This window comes from Labrus bergylta, chromosome 10 (assembly GCF_963930695.1).
Source record: "Labrus bergylta chromosome 10, fLabBer1.1, whole genome shotgun sequence".
Lineage (NCBI taxonomy): Eukaryota > Metazoa > Chordata > Actinopteri > Labriformes > Labridae > Labrus > Labrus bergylta.
In genome coordinates, this window is record NC_089204.1 from 26,077,300 (window position 1) to 26,093,787 (window position 16,488).

The 16,488-nt window shown below is 42.2% G+C and overlaps 1 protein-coding gene across 1 annotated transcript in view; it reads right to left on the minus strand.

Moving 5' to 3' along the window:
* The window catches only part of dst (dystonin), a 120,246-nt gene that overhangs the window by 23,325 nt on the left and 80,433 nt on the right, over nucleotides 1–16,488 (minus strand). The window contains exons 61-74 of the mRNA XM_065959701.1: nucleotides 14,990–16,458; nucleotides 5,938–6,099; nucleotides 5,565–5,735; nucleotides 5,121–5,287; nucleotides 4,302–4,461; nucleotides 3,776–4,102; nucleotides 3,518–3,602; nucleotides 2,343–2,584; nucleotides 2,043–2,249; nucleotides 1,810–1,929; nucleotides 1,570–1,677; nucleotides 1,259–1,477; nucleotides 965–1,168; nucleotides 28–259 (exon numbers count right to left, since the gene is read on the minus strand). Coding sequence (XP_065815773.1) covers nucleotides 28–259; nucleotides 965–1,168; nucleotides 1,259–1,477; nucleotides 1,570–1,677; nucleotides 1,810–1,929; nucleotides 2,043–2,249; nucleotides 2,343–2,584; nucleotides 3,518–3,602; nucleotides 3,776–4,102; nucleotides 4,302–4,461; nucleotides 5,121–5,287; nucleotides 5,565–5,735; nucleotides 5,938–6,099; nucleotides 14,990–16,458 — 3,873 coding nt within the window. The remainder of the gene's footprint in view (nucleotides 1–27; nucleotides 260–964; nucleotides 1,169–1,258; nucleotides 1,478–1,569; nucleotides 1,678–1,809; nucleotides 1,930–2,042; nucleotides 2,250–2,342; nucleotides 2,585–3,517; nucleotides 3,603–3,775; nucleotides 4,103–4,301; nucleotides 4,462–5,120; nucleotides 5,288–5,564; nucleotides 5,736–5,937; nucleotides 6,100–14,989; nucleotides 16,459–16,488) is intronic.

Here is a 16,488-nt window from a genome sequence, read left to right on the forward strand (position 1 = left end):
AAAAAAACAAGATGATGTGTGTCATACCTTTGGCAGAAATGTCCTTGTCGGCTCCTCGAGACCGAGCGATCATCTCCTCGCCACGCTCCTTCAGTGTCCCATAAGACGGCTGCAGCTTCTCCAGATCCACAGAGAAGGACTTATTCTCTGTAATCTGCTCCTTGATCTTGTCCAGCTCCACCGAGATGGACGGAGGCTGGCGCAGACGCTCAGCGATCCGCTCCAGGGATTCCAGCATCGGGTCGATTTTATCATGGAACTGGTGAAGAACAAAGACAGAAACACCTCAGAGTGAATCCAAACATTATACTGTGAGGTTAATGTCACTTCAGGAGGCTGTGAAGTGTTTGACTCCATATTTTTAGACGGCCAATGTTTGTATGAGAATAAATAATATGGTAAGTAACTCGTGTAATTAATTAATTTATTTTTCTTTAATGTGTAAAATGAAGCAGAACAAGTTAATTAACTAATTGACTGAAAATAATATCACTTTTATGATACTACAATGATCTGTTTCTCTGCTTCCAAATGTAATAATTTGCTGTTTTTTTCTGTTTCATGTCATTGTTTATATTTTTATAAATTAAACAGCTCAGTTCCTGGAAAATTGTGGTGGACGTTTTTCAATACTTGCTCATGTTTCTTGACTTTATAAATAGATACATCAAGTAAACACATGCAATGAATAACTGTGATTAACCTAGTTAAGGCTTAAAATATTAACATATAATAGCATACTTTATACAAGAAAATGTTAATCTTAATGGCTTTTTATTATTCATATTTAAGAAGGAAACCTTTCTTTATCATGGCTGACAAGCGACTATGCAAACTTTAAAAAAACGTGAATGCAACATATATAGAAGTGTTTAAATGTAAAAATAAAAAGCATAATAAAGTATTAATATCCACTAAAGATAAATGTTTCCTATGGGTCATCCATTGTACGCCTTCTCTTTACCTGTGTAGATTTGGAGATGGCCTCATCCAGAGTAGCAGCTCTCTGAGTGACATCAGCCTTGAGCTGGGTGTACAGTTTGTCTGATGCTGTGTACTTCTCTCTGATGGGCGCCCCCTCCACTGGACTGAGCTCGAGTAACTGAGGCCCCGTCTTATTCATCTTGTCGATGTGAGGCTTGTGCTCCGAGATCAGCTCCCGCATTTGCTGCAAAGGAGTCGACACATTATTAAAACAGTTGCTTTGAGTCATTAAAACGTTTGTACTGAGCGTCTGTGAGGTGTGTTTTCTTTTTACCCTGAGTTCCTCTTGCTGCTGCCTCAGCGCCTCGTACTCGATGGCAGGTAGAGGAAGCTGACTGAAGGTGCTCAAGGTCTCCTGGAGCCACGGCCACATCTCCTCGTAGGTCTCCCAGAACTGACTGGCCAGAGACTGAGCACGCTCCAGCTGCAGACAGCGCTCTGAGTTCAGCTGACTGACCACACCGTATTTCTCCAGGAGAGTCTGAGTCTTGGCCTGATTGAGAAACAAGAGCGCCATTAAACTTATGTCCATGAAAAAAACAAACAAGTGATGATTTGTTAATAATTGGAATTGAATGTCTTCACCTTCAACATCTCTTTCTCCTCTGGGTTTTTACTGTTCATGATGGCCTTTCCAGTTTTTACAATATCATCCACAGCGTCTTTGTGCCTCATGATGTCCATAGAGAAGATCTAGAAAACCGGTAGAGTGAGTTAAGCTGGCTGTTCCAAAAACAAAACAGCTGTGTTTACTGTACTTTGCTTAGATGGAGGCCTGTGTCTATCCATACACACACACACACACACACATTATGACAGGCTAACCTTCTGTGCTTGGAGCTGGGCTGTGGTTTGGTCCTGCTCCAGCCTGATCTCGCCCATCGAGAGCAACTTCCTCTCAGCCTCAGTGAGCCAGGAGAGTTCAGAGTCTGCAGCCTGCTCAAACTGTAAACAAAAAAGAAGCATTATCTACAGCTGCAAATGATACAACTCTTTAGAAAAAATGCATTCATTCAAGTAGTGGAATAGCCAAACACATTGTCTATCAGCTGGTGTACCTGTTGTGACTTGAGTATATCAGCATTGATCTGGTCGACCTGCTGGTTGATGGTGTCAGAGACGGCTCTGTATCGCTCATTATCCTCGGTCACCAGCTTGTCCAGACCCTCCCGAGCGTGCCAGGGGATCAGATCCAGGAGAGAACTGCTTAACTCATTCAGCTTGTCCATTGATGATTTTTTGTCTTTGGTCTCCTTCAGCAAGTCCTGTGCAGGGTTACGTCAAACAGAGAAAAATCAGCTCACTCAGACGGTCTTGGAGGAAACAATGTTCAATATGGACAATGTATTTCTTCTTACCTTCTTCCTGCTTTGTGCATGGACAAGCTGCTCTCCCACTGGCTCCTGCTCAGCAAACGTTCTGGTCTCAGCCTCAACGTTCTCCAGCCAGGAGCTCAGATCCTCATGAGTGTGCTGCAGCTTTGAGGAGAGGTTCAGAACCTTCTCCAGCTTCTTCAAAACATTATCACTCACAGAGTTGATCTCAGCATACTTTGTTTTGATTCCGTCCAGTTTTCCTTGAATTACAACAACTTCATCACCTGTATAGAGAAAGTTAATTGTCATTAAAGGTGTTTTGCATTTCTACTGCATTATAGAGATGCAGCTGAAAGAAGGTTCATGTGAATGATGTCATGGCGGGAAATAGTGTTGGAGGAAACATTTATCAGTTCCACAGAAACATTGGGTCTACAGCGTTATAGATCTGACTATGCAAGGTCTTTCCAAGTTGCAGCCTTGGATGTTAAAGATTATAGTCAATGTAAAAATGAAAAATAAAACGCAGTTTCTTGAGTTTCCACTTGAGGCTGACTACAATTGCAAAGGAATTCCCATTAGGCCCCTTTTTTTTAAACAATAGAAATATACAGCCTGGTACAAAAAATATTTTGGCCTACAGTTAATTTCTTTACCCATAGATACTGTACTGGGGTTAAAATGTGTTTGTTTTAACTCCTCTGTTTTGATTATAATTATAGAAAGCGTTATGCATAAATTGGCACAATTACGGGCGTGCTTGATTTGACTGACAGGTGGGAATGTTGTAGCTTTTTGCCAGGAGGCTAAAGCTCGCATCAGTTTTATATCTTTGCTTGTTTCTAGATTGCTTAAAAAGTAGGATGAAGTCAGCATTTCCAACATGGCGCCTGACAGCGTTGGCTTCATAAAGCCTCTTTAGAAATCAATGGGTGACTTCACTGAGACTACATCCATGTTTCATACAGTCTATGGATACCTGTCTGCTCTTCAGAGTGATGACATAACTTGAGGGGATATCTTTAAGTTGAATTCTTAGCAGCAAAAAAAATGAACTGCCTAAACAAATTCTATAACTAACTAAGTAATAATTTGGTCATTAACAACTTTGACAAACTTCTAAAAAGGCAGTAGAGCTTATTATAGAGGAAGAACTTTTTGCTTGGATTTTACTGAATGACCTGTGATCAGAAAAGAAAAGATAAAGTCAGACATGCCTGTTGATTGTTTCAGAAGCTCCATCCCGTTAGAGATGGCCTGGTCAACATTGTTCTTTCTCAACTCAATATCACTTTGTAGTGCCTGGAAGGAAAGTATAACCTTAGAAAGTCATCAAGATGGAGGGAAAAAAAACTTCTCGCTGAAAACAATGCAGGACACACAAATAACTATAATCAACTGAAACATGATGGATGAAACTTAAATGAAATGACAACATAATGCTTGGCCTGAGGAGGAGGAGGAGGAGTGTGTACCCGTTGTTCTGCCAGCTGCTTTTCAAGAACACTTATTTTGTAGTCCTCCACAGACACCTCGCTCAGCTTCACGTGGACCTCGTTGAGCCAGTTCATGAGGTCCACCTCGTCCTCTCCAAACAGCTGGGCGTTAGCCAGAGCCTGCTGCAGCATCTCGCCTTTCCTCCTGCATCGCTCCTGGAGCTCTATGTAACTGGCCTGGGTGCTGTCCAGTTTGGACTGAACAAACTCCTTATCGTCCACTGAGCTCACAGTTTTGAGCATCTGACCCAGACTGACGGCCTGAAACAGGTCTTTACTGTGTTTCATTATCTCCTCCTCTAAGGCCTGACCGAGGGGGGGGGCGATGGGAAACGAACCAAGGACACATGACACAAACGGAAACACAAACAAATAAAACAAAAATATGAAAACATAATGGGAAATAATGAGGAGAACAAACTAAAAATAACAAGCGGAAATAATGAAACTGAATTCAAATGGGTCGAAAAAAGAAGTACTGACGATGTGAGATTCTGGATTTTACCTTATGCTGAGAGATCTGATCTTCCAGTTTCGACGTCTCAGTGCCGATGGGCTCAGAGTTAGCCAGCTGTTTCTCTGTAGCTGCGAGCCACTCGCTCAGTGGCTCCAGGGTCTCATGGAACTGCTGAGTGACCACCAAGATGCTCTCCAGTTGCTTGTGCCTGAGACAATTGAGCAGAACATAATTAGGAACACAGTAATGCAATTCACAGAGAGACAGGCAGATAGCTATTAGCAATATGTGTTATTTAGACAGAAAGCAAAACTTAAATAACGTTTCACAGCCCAGTCATGAATTTGATCCGGCGTAATTTGAGTTTAATGAGATAAGCAAATGAATGAGTATGTCAATTTTAAACTTCAAACAGATTTGAACATTCAACTTGTAATTTCAAAAATATGACTTGACATTTCTTGAAAAAGGCTTTAAATGCTTTTAGCGGAGAGTGACATTAGCAGATTGATATTTCTCTTCCGTCTGTACAGTCCACATGCAAATACTGCCTGAGGCAAGTTAGCTTAGATTAGCACAGAGACTGGAAACAGAAACAAAGACAGTTCCCAGTCTCCCTAGTATAACTGCTCACTGGCCTCTTATTTACAACAGAAACATAGAGAGTGGTATTCATAGTCTCATCTGTGCTTATGTGCTTTTTCTGTTATATTCCTTTAAGTGAAGAATATAGGGGTTCTGACTTTCTGATCAAAAAGTAGGTAAAAGGTCACGGTAAAGGTATCTGGCGAGCCTCTTTATCTCCAACTTTAATTGTGAAGTATTGCATTTAGAGGCTTGTATAATATGACACTTGTTTATACAGACCTGTTTTCAGCCTTCTTCAGCAGACTGTCCCACCTCTGCCCGAGGCATTCGATCTCTTTTGCAACCTTCTCCTTATCCACAGACTCGGCCAGTTCTGCAACCTTGCCTCCCTCTTTCTTTATCAGCTCCACTGTTGGCTTTCGGTCATCCAGCAGTCTCTGTAAGAGCTGTCAAAGCCAAACAAAAGGGGGAGAGTTATTGGGTGCCTTAAACATGCTCTCACCGAGGGCATTGCTAGGTGGTGAAAAACAGTAAATCTAACAGGCACAAATTAAGCGTCCAATAAACTTAAAGCTTTTGTAGTGTACTCAACTTTAACAATAGATGTCAGTTAAACAAGATGAATGGCAAAGTCATAACACTGTGTGGTGTTAAAGCGGAAAGATTAAAACAGAACCGCTGGTGTGCTTTTGAGTGTTTGTGTTGACCACGTGACCAGCTTACTTTCTGCTCTTGGATCTGCGCTTTGACGACTTTGAACTCTGCAGACGGAGGTTTCTGATTGGCCACCAGCTCCTCTGTGTCGGTCAACCAGCTGAGCAGTGACTCCAAAGCATCCTGGAACCTCCCACAGCGCAGCAGGGCTTCGTGCAGCTGGGCTGAACGCTCAGCAATCTGCAAACCACATGGTAAATATTGAAGTCACCTGCTTCAGGGGCCAACCCAAACTGCGCCCAGTAATTCATCAAAAGGATAACACTATAACAAATAGTGAGAATGAATGACTCATTACTATGCCAACATCTTTTTTTTTTCCATTTTGGACCATTATTCACAAGCAAAGATCAACAAGTGAGACTGGCAGAATTAAACCCACCTTTTTGTTGAGGGTATTCCACTTTGTGTTGACTTCCTCCAGGTCATCCTCAAGCTTCTTGGTGCTGGTGCCCTTGGCAGCAGTTTGGATCAGACCCTGGCCGAGGGAGTTGATGTCTTGAAGCTGTGTGTGCAATGGGTCAATGTCTGCTTTCTGGAAATCCTAAAGAGAAATCAAACAAAACACAGTAGAACGATTATGTGACTGCTACAATTACAGTATATTCAGGATTATTTGTTGTTTCAATTGTTTAGAAGTGAGAATTCAACGATGGAATCTTTCATCATTCATTCATATTGAAAGCTATTAAAGCATTTGGTTTCTATTTTTAAAATGATATTCCTTCCTCAACTCTGTCTTAAAAAAAAAAACCTTTTCTTTCAGAGTTTCCAATTAATCTATTTTCCAAATCATATCAGTAAGGCAACATTATGGGGCGCCGGTAGCCTAGTGTTTAGTGCGCCCACACCATGTACGGAGGCTTAGTCCTCCAAAGCTGGTGGTTGGGGTTCAAATCCGACCTGTGGCTCCTTTCCCTTATGTTTTTCCCCACTCTCTCTCTCCCCCAGAAATCTGACTCTATCTGTCCAATCTCTAAAATAGAGGCATAAAAAAGCCACAAAATAAACCTTCATTTTTTTTAGTAAGGCAACATTATATTTGGATTTAGATCCTGATTGTACAAAAGGAAAAGTATTGAATGATGCCAGAAAGTCATCCTGAATCAGCAGCAATGACCGTGACCACAACACCTGAGGTTTAGTGTAAAAAAATCCAGCTGACATAAAAAATACTTTTTTACCAGTCATCGGTTTGTAGAAAAGCAGAGTTTGATCTCAGTTGTGAACTATCACGCCTACAGAGTTCTAGTACTAACCACTGAGTGAAACCTTATTTTACTCATCATGTAATAAGCTGTGTAAGAAAAGAAACAACCAAACAGCTGGGAATGACTCATCAAAGAGACGCCTCATCTATTGAAACATTCACCGGAGCGATTAATGAGGGAACATCGGGAATGAAGGAGGAGGATGTTTTTGGGCACCTGTGGGGAGAAATAACCCTTGAGGTCCATTTCAGGACATGCAGCGATGGCACTCAGTAAGGCCTCGATCTCATGCTCCTCTGGGTGCTCGAACGTGTGTAAGCTTTTTGGCAGGCAGGCCTCCACAGTTTGAAGAAACTCTTCAAGCTCCTCCATGTTGTATTTGGACGCTCCTTGCTTCTCAGTACATGGCTGAGTTGGCTGCCGGCTGTCTATGGGTAAAGTTACAGAGTTTCCACATGTCTCAGGCTGCGTCACCACCACACTGACCAGCTCACAGTCGTCCTTGTATGACACATCCTCTAACAGCTCAGCTGTCGACAGCTCGTCGTAGTCCGTCAAAGTCCTGGAGCGCCAACCTAAGCTTTCGTTATGACTCCTGGAAGATAACCTCCCTGTGGAGTGTTTGTATTCTCCATTGCTGAGAGTGTGTTTTCCATTTACATCCACCACACCAGATTCAGATTTTAGTGGCTCCTGGACCAAGCTGCTGCTGTGATACAGAGATCGGTTGTCCCGCGCAGGAGAGAAAGGGAACTCCTCTTGTCCTGAGCTAAGTGACCGCCCAGTTCTCAGGTCCCCGGACATGTGCATCGCCTCTGAAGATGAGAGGCTCCTTGTGCCGGGTCCTGCTCTTTTGCGGGATCTGTGTGCATGTCGCTCTCTGTCCACGGTGGGGCTGTAAAGTCCAGAGTCCTCTTCGGATGTCAGAGAGCTGGTCATGCTCTGCCCTCGCTTGCCATTGATCAACCCGGGTCTTTCAGCACTCCCTGAGCACAACGTTCCGCTGCGGCTCGCGTACTCGCTCAAATTAGTGGGAGCAAACGTCCTCCACGAGCGTCGGTGATGAGGATGATCCTTCTTCTCTCCTCCTTGGAGACGGGACTTTGGCAGCACTGTGTCATTCGGCCTTATTATGTGCCCGTTGAGTTTGAGTCCATCGAAGACGACACGCTCGTCCAGTAAAGCGGGCTTACGGGTTCGGAGCTCGAAGGAGTTGGAGGCAGAGAGGGCTCCATTCCCACACAGGTTGCTGAGGTCTAATGTGCGGTGAGTGTAAGGTAAGGTGCCCGTGAAGTGGCGAGAGGAAAGGCTGCCTTTAGAGCCCGAGTCTATCTGCTCATTGAGCCGCACGGTGTCATAAATGGATCTCTGGGGCACATAGCAGTCGTCGATGTTCAGGTCCTCCTCCTCCCCCTTCCCCACACAGGATGGGTTTTGTCTGAGGCAATCTGGTCTGCTCAGCGGCTTCCCCATGCTAAAAACAATTGACACTGCTCACTACAAAGGAAAGACTTGGGATGTAGGGAACCCCTCTGAGGTAATTGTTGCTTTAGTGCAGGTCATTTAAAAAAAGGAGCACAGGATGAAAAGTAACTGTTTGAAATTATATTTCTTAAAAGGAAAGACGGTAACAAATAAATACAAAATCCTCCTACTTAGGTTTCAAAAATAAATCTGAAGGTGCTTCTTTAAAAATAATATTAACAAAATAAAGTTGATCTAGATAAAAAAAAAAATAAAAGTCTCCAAAAATACAAACATGGCAACAATATAAAAACAATCCCAAACCACGCTCGGTCCTCTTGCAGCTTTATGCTCCACAGCAGGAATGATAATCCACTCTTTAAATACAGCCACCCAAAAATATTCCTCGGGGCGCCTCTCAGTGCATTGCCAAAACTTAATCAGTATTTCTGTGGTCCAAAGTGCTTCTTTCTCCCTGAAATCCTTTACAGCATCCCCACGATAAAAAGTACAAAATCTTCAGTGCAAAAAGTGATAATATCCACAGACAAATCCAGCAGGCTCAAAGCAAAAAACTGTGGGGCAGTTCTGAGGAGAGCTGGTACTCGTGGATAAACAAAAAAAAAAAGCCTGCCCTTTCTCTCTCATCGCTCCCTCGCAATGACAGACACCCTCCTGGCAGAGGGCTTCATGCCCCGCCCCCGCTCATTATTCAGACAACATCTGCCACAACTCCATTTGTGCTCAGAGCCGCTCCGTCACATGTTGATTGGTGGACACATGACCCTCCCCCCCCTTTTCTAATTCCCCCTTATGTCAGCATGGCCCATATGACTTCACTTCTAAGCCGTCTTCTGCATCCTGACATAACCACTGACTTTTCCTCTTTCTTCTTTTTTTTTTCGAGTGACTAAAGGGACAGGGAGGGGGAAAAGATACGCACCAGCCTTTTCTACTTCACATAAAAAACTTAGACCAACAGGCAGCAGCAGCTCCCACTTTGATGACATTACACTATGCTGAAATAGATACACGTTTTTTCCCTTTTTTTCCCTCTCCCTGCCCTCTGTTTTCCTCTCGCGGACGGGTTGCTGTGGACCCTGCAGATATTCTTAATTACTGAGGAATGCTGAGGGAGGCACAGGTCCCAGGTAATTTAACACCAACAGCTCTGCCAAGTGCATGAAGGCGCTTTTTATGTCCAGTGACCGGGGTATAGGACAAGAAAAAGAGGATAGAGAGGATAATGAAAGGAATTTATTTTTATGTTTCCTGGAAAGTCTTCACCCCAGTAGCTCGGTGAGGAGCTCAACAATCACAACTTCTTGTATGCACAAGAGGAGACGGAAAGAGGATGTTGGCAGAGATAAATAAGCATTCAAGACATGGTGGGAGTCACATAAAGGATTATAAGCCACTGAGTCTTGTATGCTTTATAAATATTCAGGTGCTTGAATGAATTAAAACAAATGATTCCTCTTGTGATTCAGTGGCTGCTGCAGGTCCCTTTCTCTCCAAAGCCCCATTTGACTTAAATAAAGTGTTAACTCTACCATTCAGACCAAAAGTTAAAGGGTGAAAAGAGGACACTTTTTTTCCAATCCAAGGACTAAAAATAACCCTTACAAGTTCAACACTTGTCAGCCTCTCCAAACAATCAGGTACAGAGGAGTTTCTAAACAGTGCAGCCGCAACTATGAACCAATCTTTAGTCGGACGGGGGAAGAACATGGACTCTCTATAGGTAATCACTAAGCATGATCAAATCTCACCAGTTAGAAATATAGTCATCTTTAAATAAGATCTTCTGCTGTTGTTCTTAATGTTTGTTCAAGATGTAAATTTGACCAGATAAATACATTTGGAGGTCAGCTTTCTGAATTCTGCATTAAAAGTGTTTGCATGACGGCACAAATGGATTAATGTTCGTTACTGTTTGAAGCTCCTGCGTGGAGTTTTCAGTTGGTTATGCAACAGTGAAATGAATACTGATTATCAAAGACAAGATTGATCATTTCTAAACAGTTGTTGTAATGGCTGTAATCACTGCCGCCTGGAAGACAAAGTCAGTTACATTTTCCAAAGCAAAGATTCACAATGAGTGATACGATCGACTCCTTAAAGACAGCAGGAGGAGATCTATCATCAGGAGACAGTGATTAAAAACGTACAGGACGAGATCAGTGAAGAGATGAGACGCAAAAAAAATAAAAAAATCCTGACAGGAGCTTTAAGAGATCCGGTTCAGTTGCTACATAGCAAACCAAGCACGCTACAGTGTTGTAATATACTACAGTATTGTAATATACTACAGTATGAAGAGACATAGACTGTAAATATGAATGTTTGAAGCCTGAGTGACGTCAGCCATCTGTTCCTGCAGGGGGCTCTGGAGGCTCATCATCAGCAGCCGCCATGTTGGAAATCCTGTCTCATCCTAACTTTAAGTCAACCTAACGACAGGCGGAGAGCTGGAGCTGAGGCGGGTTTTAAACCTCTTGACAAACTGTTACATCACCACCACCTGTCAATCATGTAGCTACGCGCTTAACTATAGATAATATGTATTGTTCATAAAATCAAAACGGAGCCGTTTGAAAAAAAATCTGCCCCCATACAGTGTGTGCGAGTGATGACAATAACTAATCAGACCTGTTTTGTTTTTATATACCAGGCTGTAAACATGTTAATGTATGCTGTAAAAACAGCTTTTTCTCCTGTTGTGTGTATGTGACTTCCGGTGTTCCTGGAGTCAGCCTCAAGTGGACACTCGTCGAACTGCAGGAATTTTCACTTCCGCAACGGCTTCATTTTTCAAGACCGGAGGCTGTTACTGTACATTCAACTGCTTTTAAGAAGGTTTTCATGTGTTGCAGGAGTTAAGTGTTTTGTTTTTTTAACTTGTCTTATAACAGTAAAGTTTCAGTAAAGGGCCTGTTTTAAAGCTTCACATAATGGTCTGCATTGTAAGAAATACAATATTTCTAAGCTTCTAGAAATCTTGAAAAACATTGCATAAAAATTAAACCTTCAGCCAAAAACAGAAAAAAGTGTACCCTTCCTGATGTGACCCAGAGGAGTTACATGTTACACTCTAAGAGGAGTGTATCATTGCTATGTGGCAGTGAGTAAGAAACACTGTGTGGCCACAATGACACTTTTTCCCTCATCAACGTCAATGAGCCAGGTTAGCTACAGTGTGATTCATTTCTGAACTGCAAGAGACACTGATGATGTAATGTCTGTAAGGAGAGAATAGACACCCACGCCAACCCCCCCCCCCCCCCCAGGAGTGTTGAGTCACTAAAACCCCCCTTTAAGGTGCACATGGACATTTACATACACCAGTTTCCCCTCAGTCCAGCTCCTACAACTCTCATGTGAAAAACGAGAGTAAACACATGAAGTCAGGCGTGTCTCTTTCAAAACTTAACCTAAAATGGTAACAGCACATGAAAGAGACGAGCGCTGTCTTTCTCTGTTTATTACTTTCTCCCACCGGCTGCCAGCGAAGCCCACTTAACCTAAAGAACCAGATCACATGGATAAAACTAAATTTGATAGAATCATATGACTTTTTTAAAACTTCAATTGAACAAAGAAACAAATCAAGTTTCAATCATCACTTTGCTGTTTTTTGATACATCTCCTCCTGAGGCTACAGAGGGGAGTTTCCACCAGCAGCTGAGGCTGTGTGCGCCCTCTCAACCCGGGGCAGCCACAGGACAAAGAGGGGGTAAAGAAACATGCACCATGACAACGCTGCCCAGCAACAATCTGAATCAATCACTTTCTTTAATAGTTACCCTGCGAGGCCTTTAAAAACCAAACCAAACCGACACCCCCAACCCCCACCTCAGACACCCCAATGATATTTTAATCCATGTAACACAAGTGGAGGTTTGTGCAACCCTCCTACGCACCCCCTTAATTGAAAAAAAAAAATCCTCTGACCTACATCTTAGGCCAGATCTGTGTGATTTGCCTATGCACGGCTGTATACATTATGCTCCAAGTATTTCCTAATTTCACCTCTGAATATAGGTTAATCCTCTTTTGGAAACCTCCACAGGAATTTACAGGCTTTTAAAATATTTTGCAGCTGTCTGTAAATCTTGCTAATGGCTGCCTCTTGATTTATCCCTCATTGACACCAACAAAGGCGTCCATGATTTTAAGAGTAACATGCTTAAAACAGATTATAAAGACAATAGAGAAGCTGTGTGTGTTTGGGCTCCTCTGCATCAGTAATACAATTTTAAAAACACAAGTAAAGCTAAGGTTTCATAAGTAAATATTTTCAGAGACACAGAATTACAAAGCAGATTCTTCATACCAATTATCAGGCATCGTTTAGCTTTATTAACTGTCCTTTAATCCCAGTGACTGAATGAAATAGTCAGCCAAACATTACAGTGTGTTTACAACATTTGAGCGCACAGCTGTACTGTTTGTTGCACATCACATGTAGGTGGTCTTTATCATCGAATTAATACTTCATTTATACCAATGTACAACATATAATTTATTCATTTTTACACTTTATTCTATATTGTATTTAAAAAAAACATTTTATGTTTACTGGACTCTTGAGGGTTTTCTTTTTGTATTTAAAATGTTTTTCATGGATTGAAATGAATAAAGAGTATTTAAAAAAAAAAAATGTTTTTCATGTTGTGTGCTGAATATCTCTTGGCTGGGGAGGTACCCATTATTTTAAAGTAAAAAAATAACTTTCTCATGCTCTAGATAGTTTATTTTCCTGTATTTTAAATGTATTTTATTCATATAATGTGTGTCATTCTTGGCTAGACAGGTACCAAAAACATTTCATTTCTCAGTGTGCTATGTATAATTGCATATGTGACCAATAAATGGGAATTGAATTTAACTTTTGAGCCCTTATCAAACCACATTACCCAGACGTACTCATCACTATCAGTATTAATGACAACCAAGCCAAGTGCAAAATAAAACAAACTGGGTTTAAGGAAACTATAATGACGCTGCCCATCACTTCCCCTTCTGGTGTCTGCATTGAATTGACTGAATAAATATCAGGCCACTCCAAGCTTAGAGCCAGAGATAACGTCAGGCATTGAGCTTTCAAATGTTAAAGAACAACACTATCAATGTTAAGAGATCAGGACTTTGGCCTGGCTTCATTATTGAGACCATTGAATCAAGTGACACCCTGCTGGTGACCACCTGGCTGCGATGGTTCATCCCTCCCGCACCATCACTGCATATGGGCTGGAGCTCTTTGTTAACACCAGATGCCCTCAATAGAGCAGCAGTCCCTGGAGGATTGCTGTGTGTGGAGCAGTGAAGAGCAGGATGGTAATCTCCCACAATGCAAGGCGGAATTTAAATGACTAATTGTTATTCATGTAATGACAAGAATGTCAATATTTTGAAATAATATGCAAAATCAAGGGGCCAATTTAACTTCAGGCTAGTTTAATCTATAAAATAGTTATTTAAAAAAAACATTTATCAGTAACTGCCAGTTTGAATACTTAAGAGGACATATGTCTCACTGGTCTTTTATCAAGATAAGGATTGTTTGACTTTGATGCTTTAAAAACTGAATGCCTACCTTAATTACAGTTTTGCATGTTGTGCTTCTTATAAACAAAATGTATTAGATTAGTTAAAGGTCACATATTGTCTTCCTTTTTAACAAGTTTCAATAAGACCTCACCAAAACATGCTTGTGAAGTTTCTTGTTGTAAATCCACTCTGATCCTGTATTTGATCATGCCTATAAACCCCTCTATTTCAGCCCTGCTCAGAACAGGCTGTTTCTGTGTCTGTAGCTTTAAATATGTAAATGAGCTGTGTCTGACCATGCCCCCTATCTGGAAGAGCTTGGATGGCTCGGGCTTTCTCGCTCCATGTCCTATTGTTTACGGTGAGAAGGCAGACTCAGAGGGCAGAACAAACACTTAGCTGTGGGAGTGTCACCCACCTGGGGGAGGGGTTACTGCACTTTGTGATGTCATGAAGGGAAAATCTCCAATCGGCCTGTTTGATCACAAATTTTTTGAAAAGTGGAGTAGTCATAAGATGGAGAGGATGGACTTATTTTGTTATATAATTGGGGAGTTTGTAGACAGACTATGGACACATATAAGTGTTAGGAAAATGGTAAAGTGTATTTTGCATAATATGTGATCTTTAAAATGTTGCTTTTTCAGAAAAAAATGTAAGATCAAAGTATCAAAAGTAATACTTTTGTTTTGCTTCATAGAAGTGGTCTGAAAATAAGTTCCAAACCAGAATAACCCCCAAATTATCTTTTCTAATCCTAAATACAAAAAGTGAATGTGTTCGTTTTTTAGAAATTATAAATCTTTCCATATTATTGTCGTATAGCTATTAATTGTTTTATAACTATATAGGCTGAAACATTATGTCAATAATTGCCTCTATGAAAAATTATTCAACATATACTTTGATACCTGTTTTTTATGTTAAGGGAAGTAAAAAGTAAAAAAGAAATCAAACACTCCCTGCTTTTTTAACTTGTCTTAACATTATACCCATCACTGGTCAACATGAAGGCAACAATGAAGTCTAAAGTCTACAGACAATAAATAAGGCTAAGAAATGTAGAATCTGAATTATTTGGGTTTAATCGATGGTTCACTACACTACCAGGAAAGTCAGACTTTTATTTACCTTTTATTTAACCACTTGAATTGAAATCAATTCTCTGTTCTTGCATTTAAAAAAAGTATTGAATTTGCACTGTACCTTAAAGGCCTCCAGCTGTTGGTTGATGACGTCTGTTTCCATGCCAACCGCCTCCTGGGACGCCTCCTTGTCGACAGCCTTACTTAGTTTATCTTCTGATACGTGGAGTTTATCATACAACTCCTCCAGTTTGGTGAGAGTACTCTGCACCTGCACCTCTCTGCCTTTGGCCCGGTCCAGCAGTTTACCACACTGCTTACTCAGAGCGTCCAGGTCTCTCTTCAGGCCCAGCAGGTCAGGAGAGCTTTCACTCTCTAGCATTTTCTTACAGCTGTCTCCAGCATTGGCTGTGTTGGCCATTAGCTCTTGCAGCTTAGCCACGAAGCTCTGAATGCTCTCCTGCTGCTCTTTCAGAGTAGCCAAGTCGAGATCCACCGGAGCCATGCTATCCAGCTCATCGTCCAGGTCTGTGAAGCGGGTGAACATCTCGCGGATGCTGTTCTGGAACTGGCCGATTCCCTGTAGTTTACCCTCCAGGACTTGACACGTCTCCTCTAGTTTCTTGTTAAGGGTGCTGTAGTCTTTTTCCACGCTGTCTGCTTGCAGTAAGAGGTCTGTCACTCCATCGGCATCTGGGATCTCTACCACTAGGTCTTTGGCCAAGCTCTTCAGGTGCTCCAACTGGTTCTGCACTCCCTCTAAACTTTTCTGTTGGGCTTTCATGTTGGTCAGGTTCTTGTTGCTGTGCGCCTGCATTCCCTGTGATTCATAAGCATCCACCTGCTTCTTTGCCCCCTCGAGCTGACCCTTCGCCTCTTTATAAGCGTCATTAAATTCCTTAACAGTATGTGAGAGCTTCTCAAGGGACTCCCTTTTGGTCTGTAGACCTTCTGCAACATTGTCCACTCTTTTGTTAATGCTGGCCTTCTCCTCTTTGACAGCGTCAGTGTCTGTGTTGGCAACCTCAAGAAGGGTATCTGCAGCTGTGTTGAGCTGCTCCACCATCCCTCTGTGCTTGTCTACATCTTTCAGCAGAGCTTTCACCTGAGAGATGGAGCTCTCCACGGCCACAGGATCAACGTTGAGCTTCACTTTGCCCTCACTAGCTTCACACTCTTGAATCCAAGAGCCGAGCTTCTCTGCATGCTCCTGAAACTTCAGAGATCTCTGCAGGGCCGTCTGGAGTTTGTCGGCCTGTTCCGCAGAGTTCTTCTTCACCTCCTCCCAGTTAGAAGAGAGTGTAGAAAGCTGCCCTTGAAGTGCCAACTTCTCTGCACCCTCGGTGTTCTTCAGAAGCATCTCCCCTTCCCCAATGATGGTGGAATAAGCTCCCTCGTGTTCACCGAGAGCCTTCTTGAAACTGTTGTGCTCCTCCAGGGTATTTTGCAGAACATCTGCTTTAGAAGAGATGGACTGGGGCTTGGACTGATCCTGAAGCTTCTGATCCAGCCACGAGTGGAAGTCTTTGGAGGTCTGGTGGAACTGCTGAGAGCTGGCAAAGGTTGAGTTGAGCTGCTCGACCCGTTTTGCTGCAACAGAAGAAAAAAAAAATCATGTTA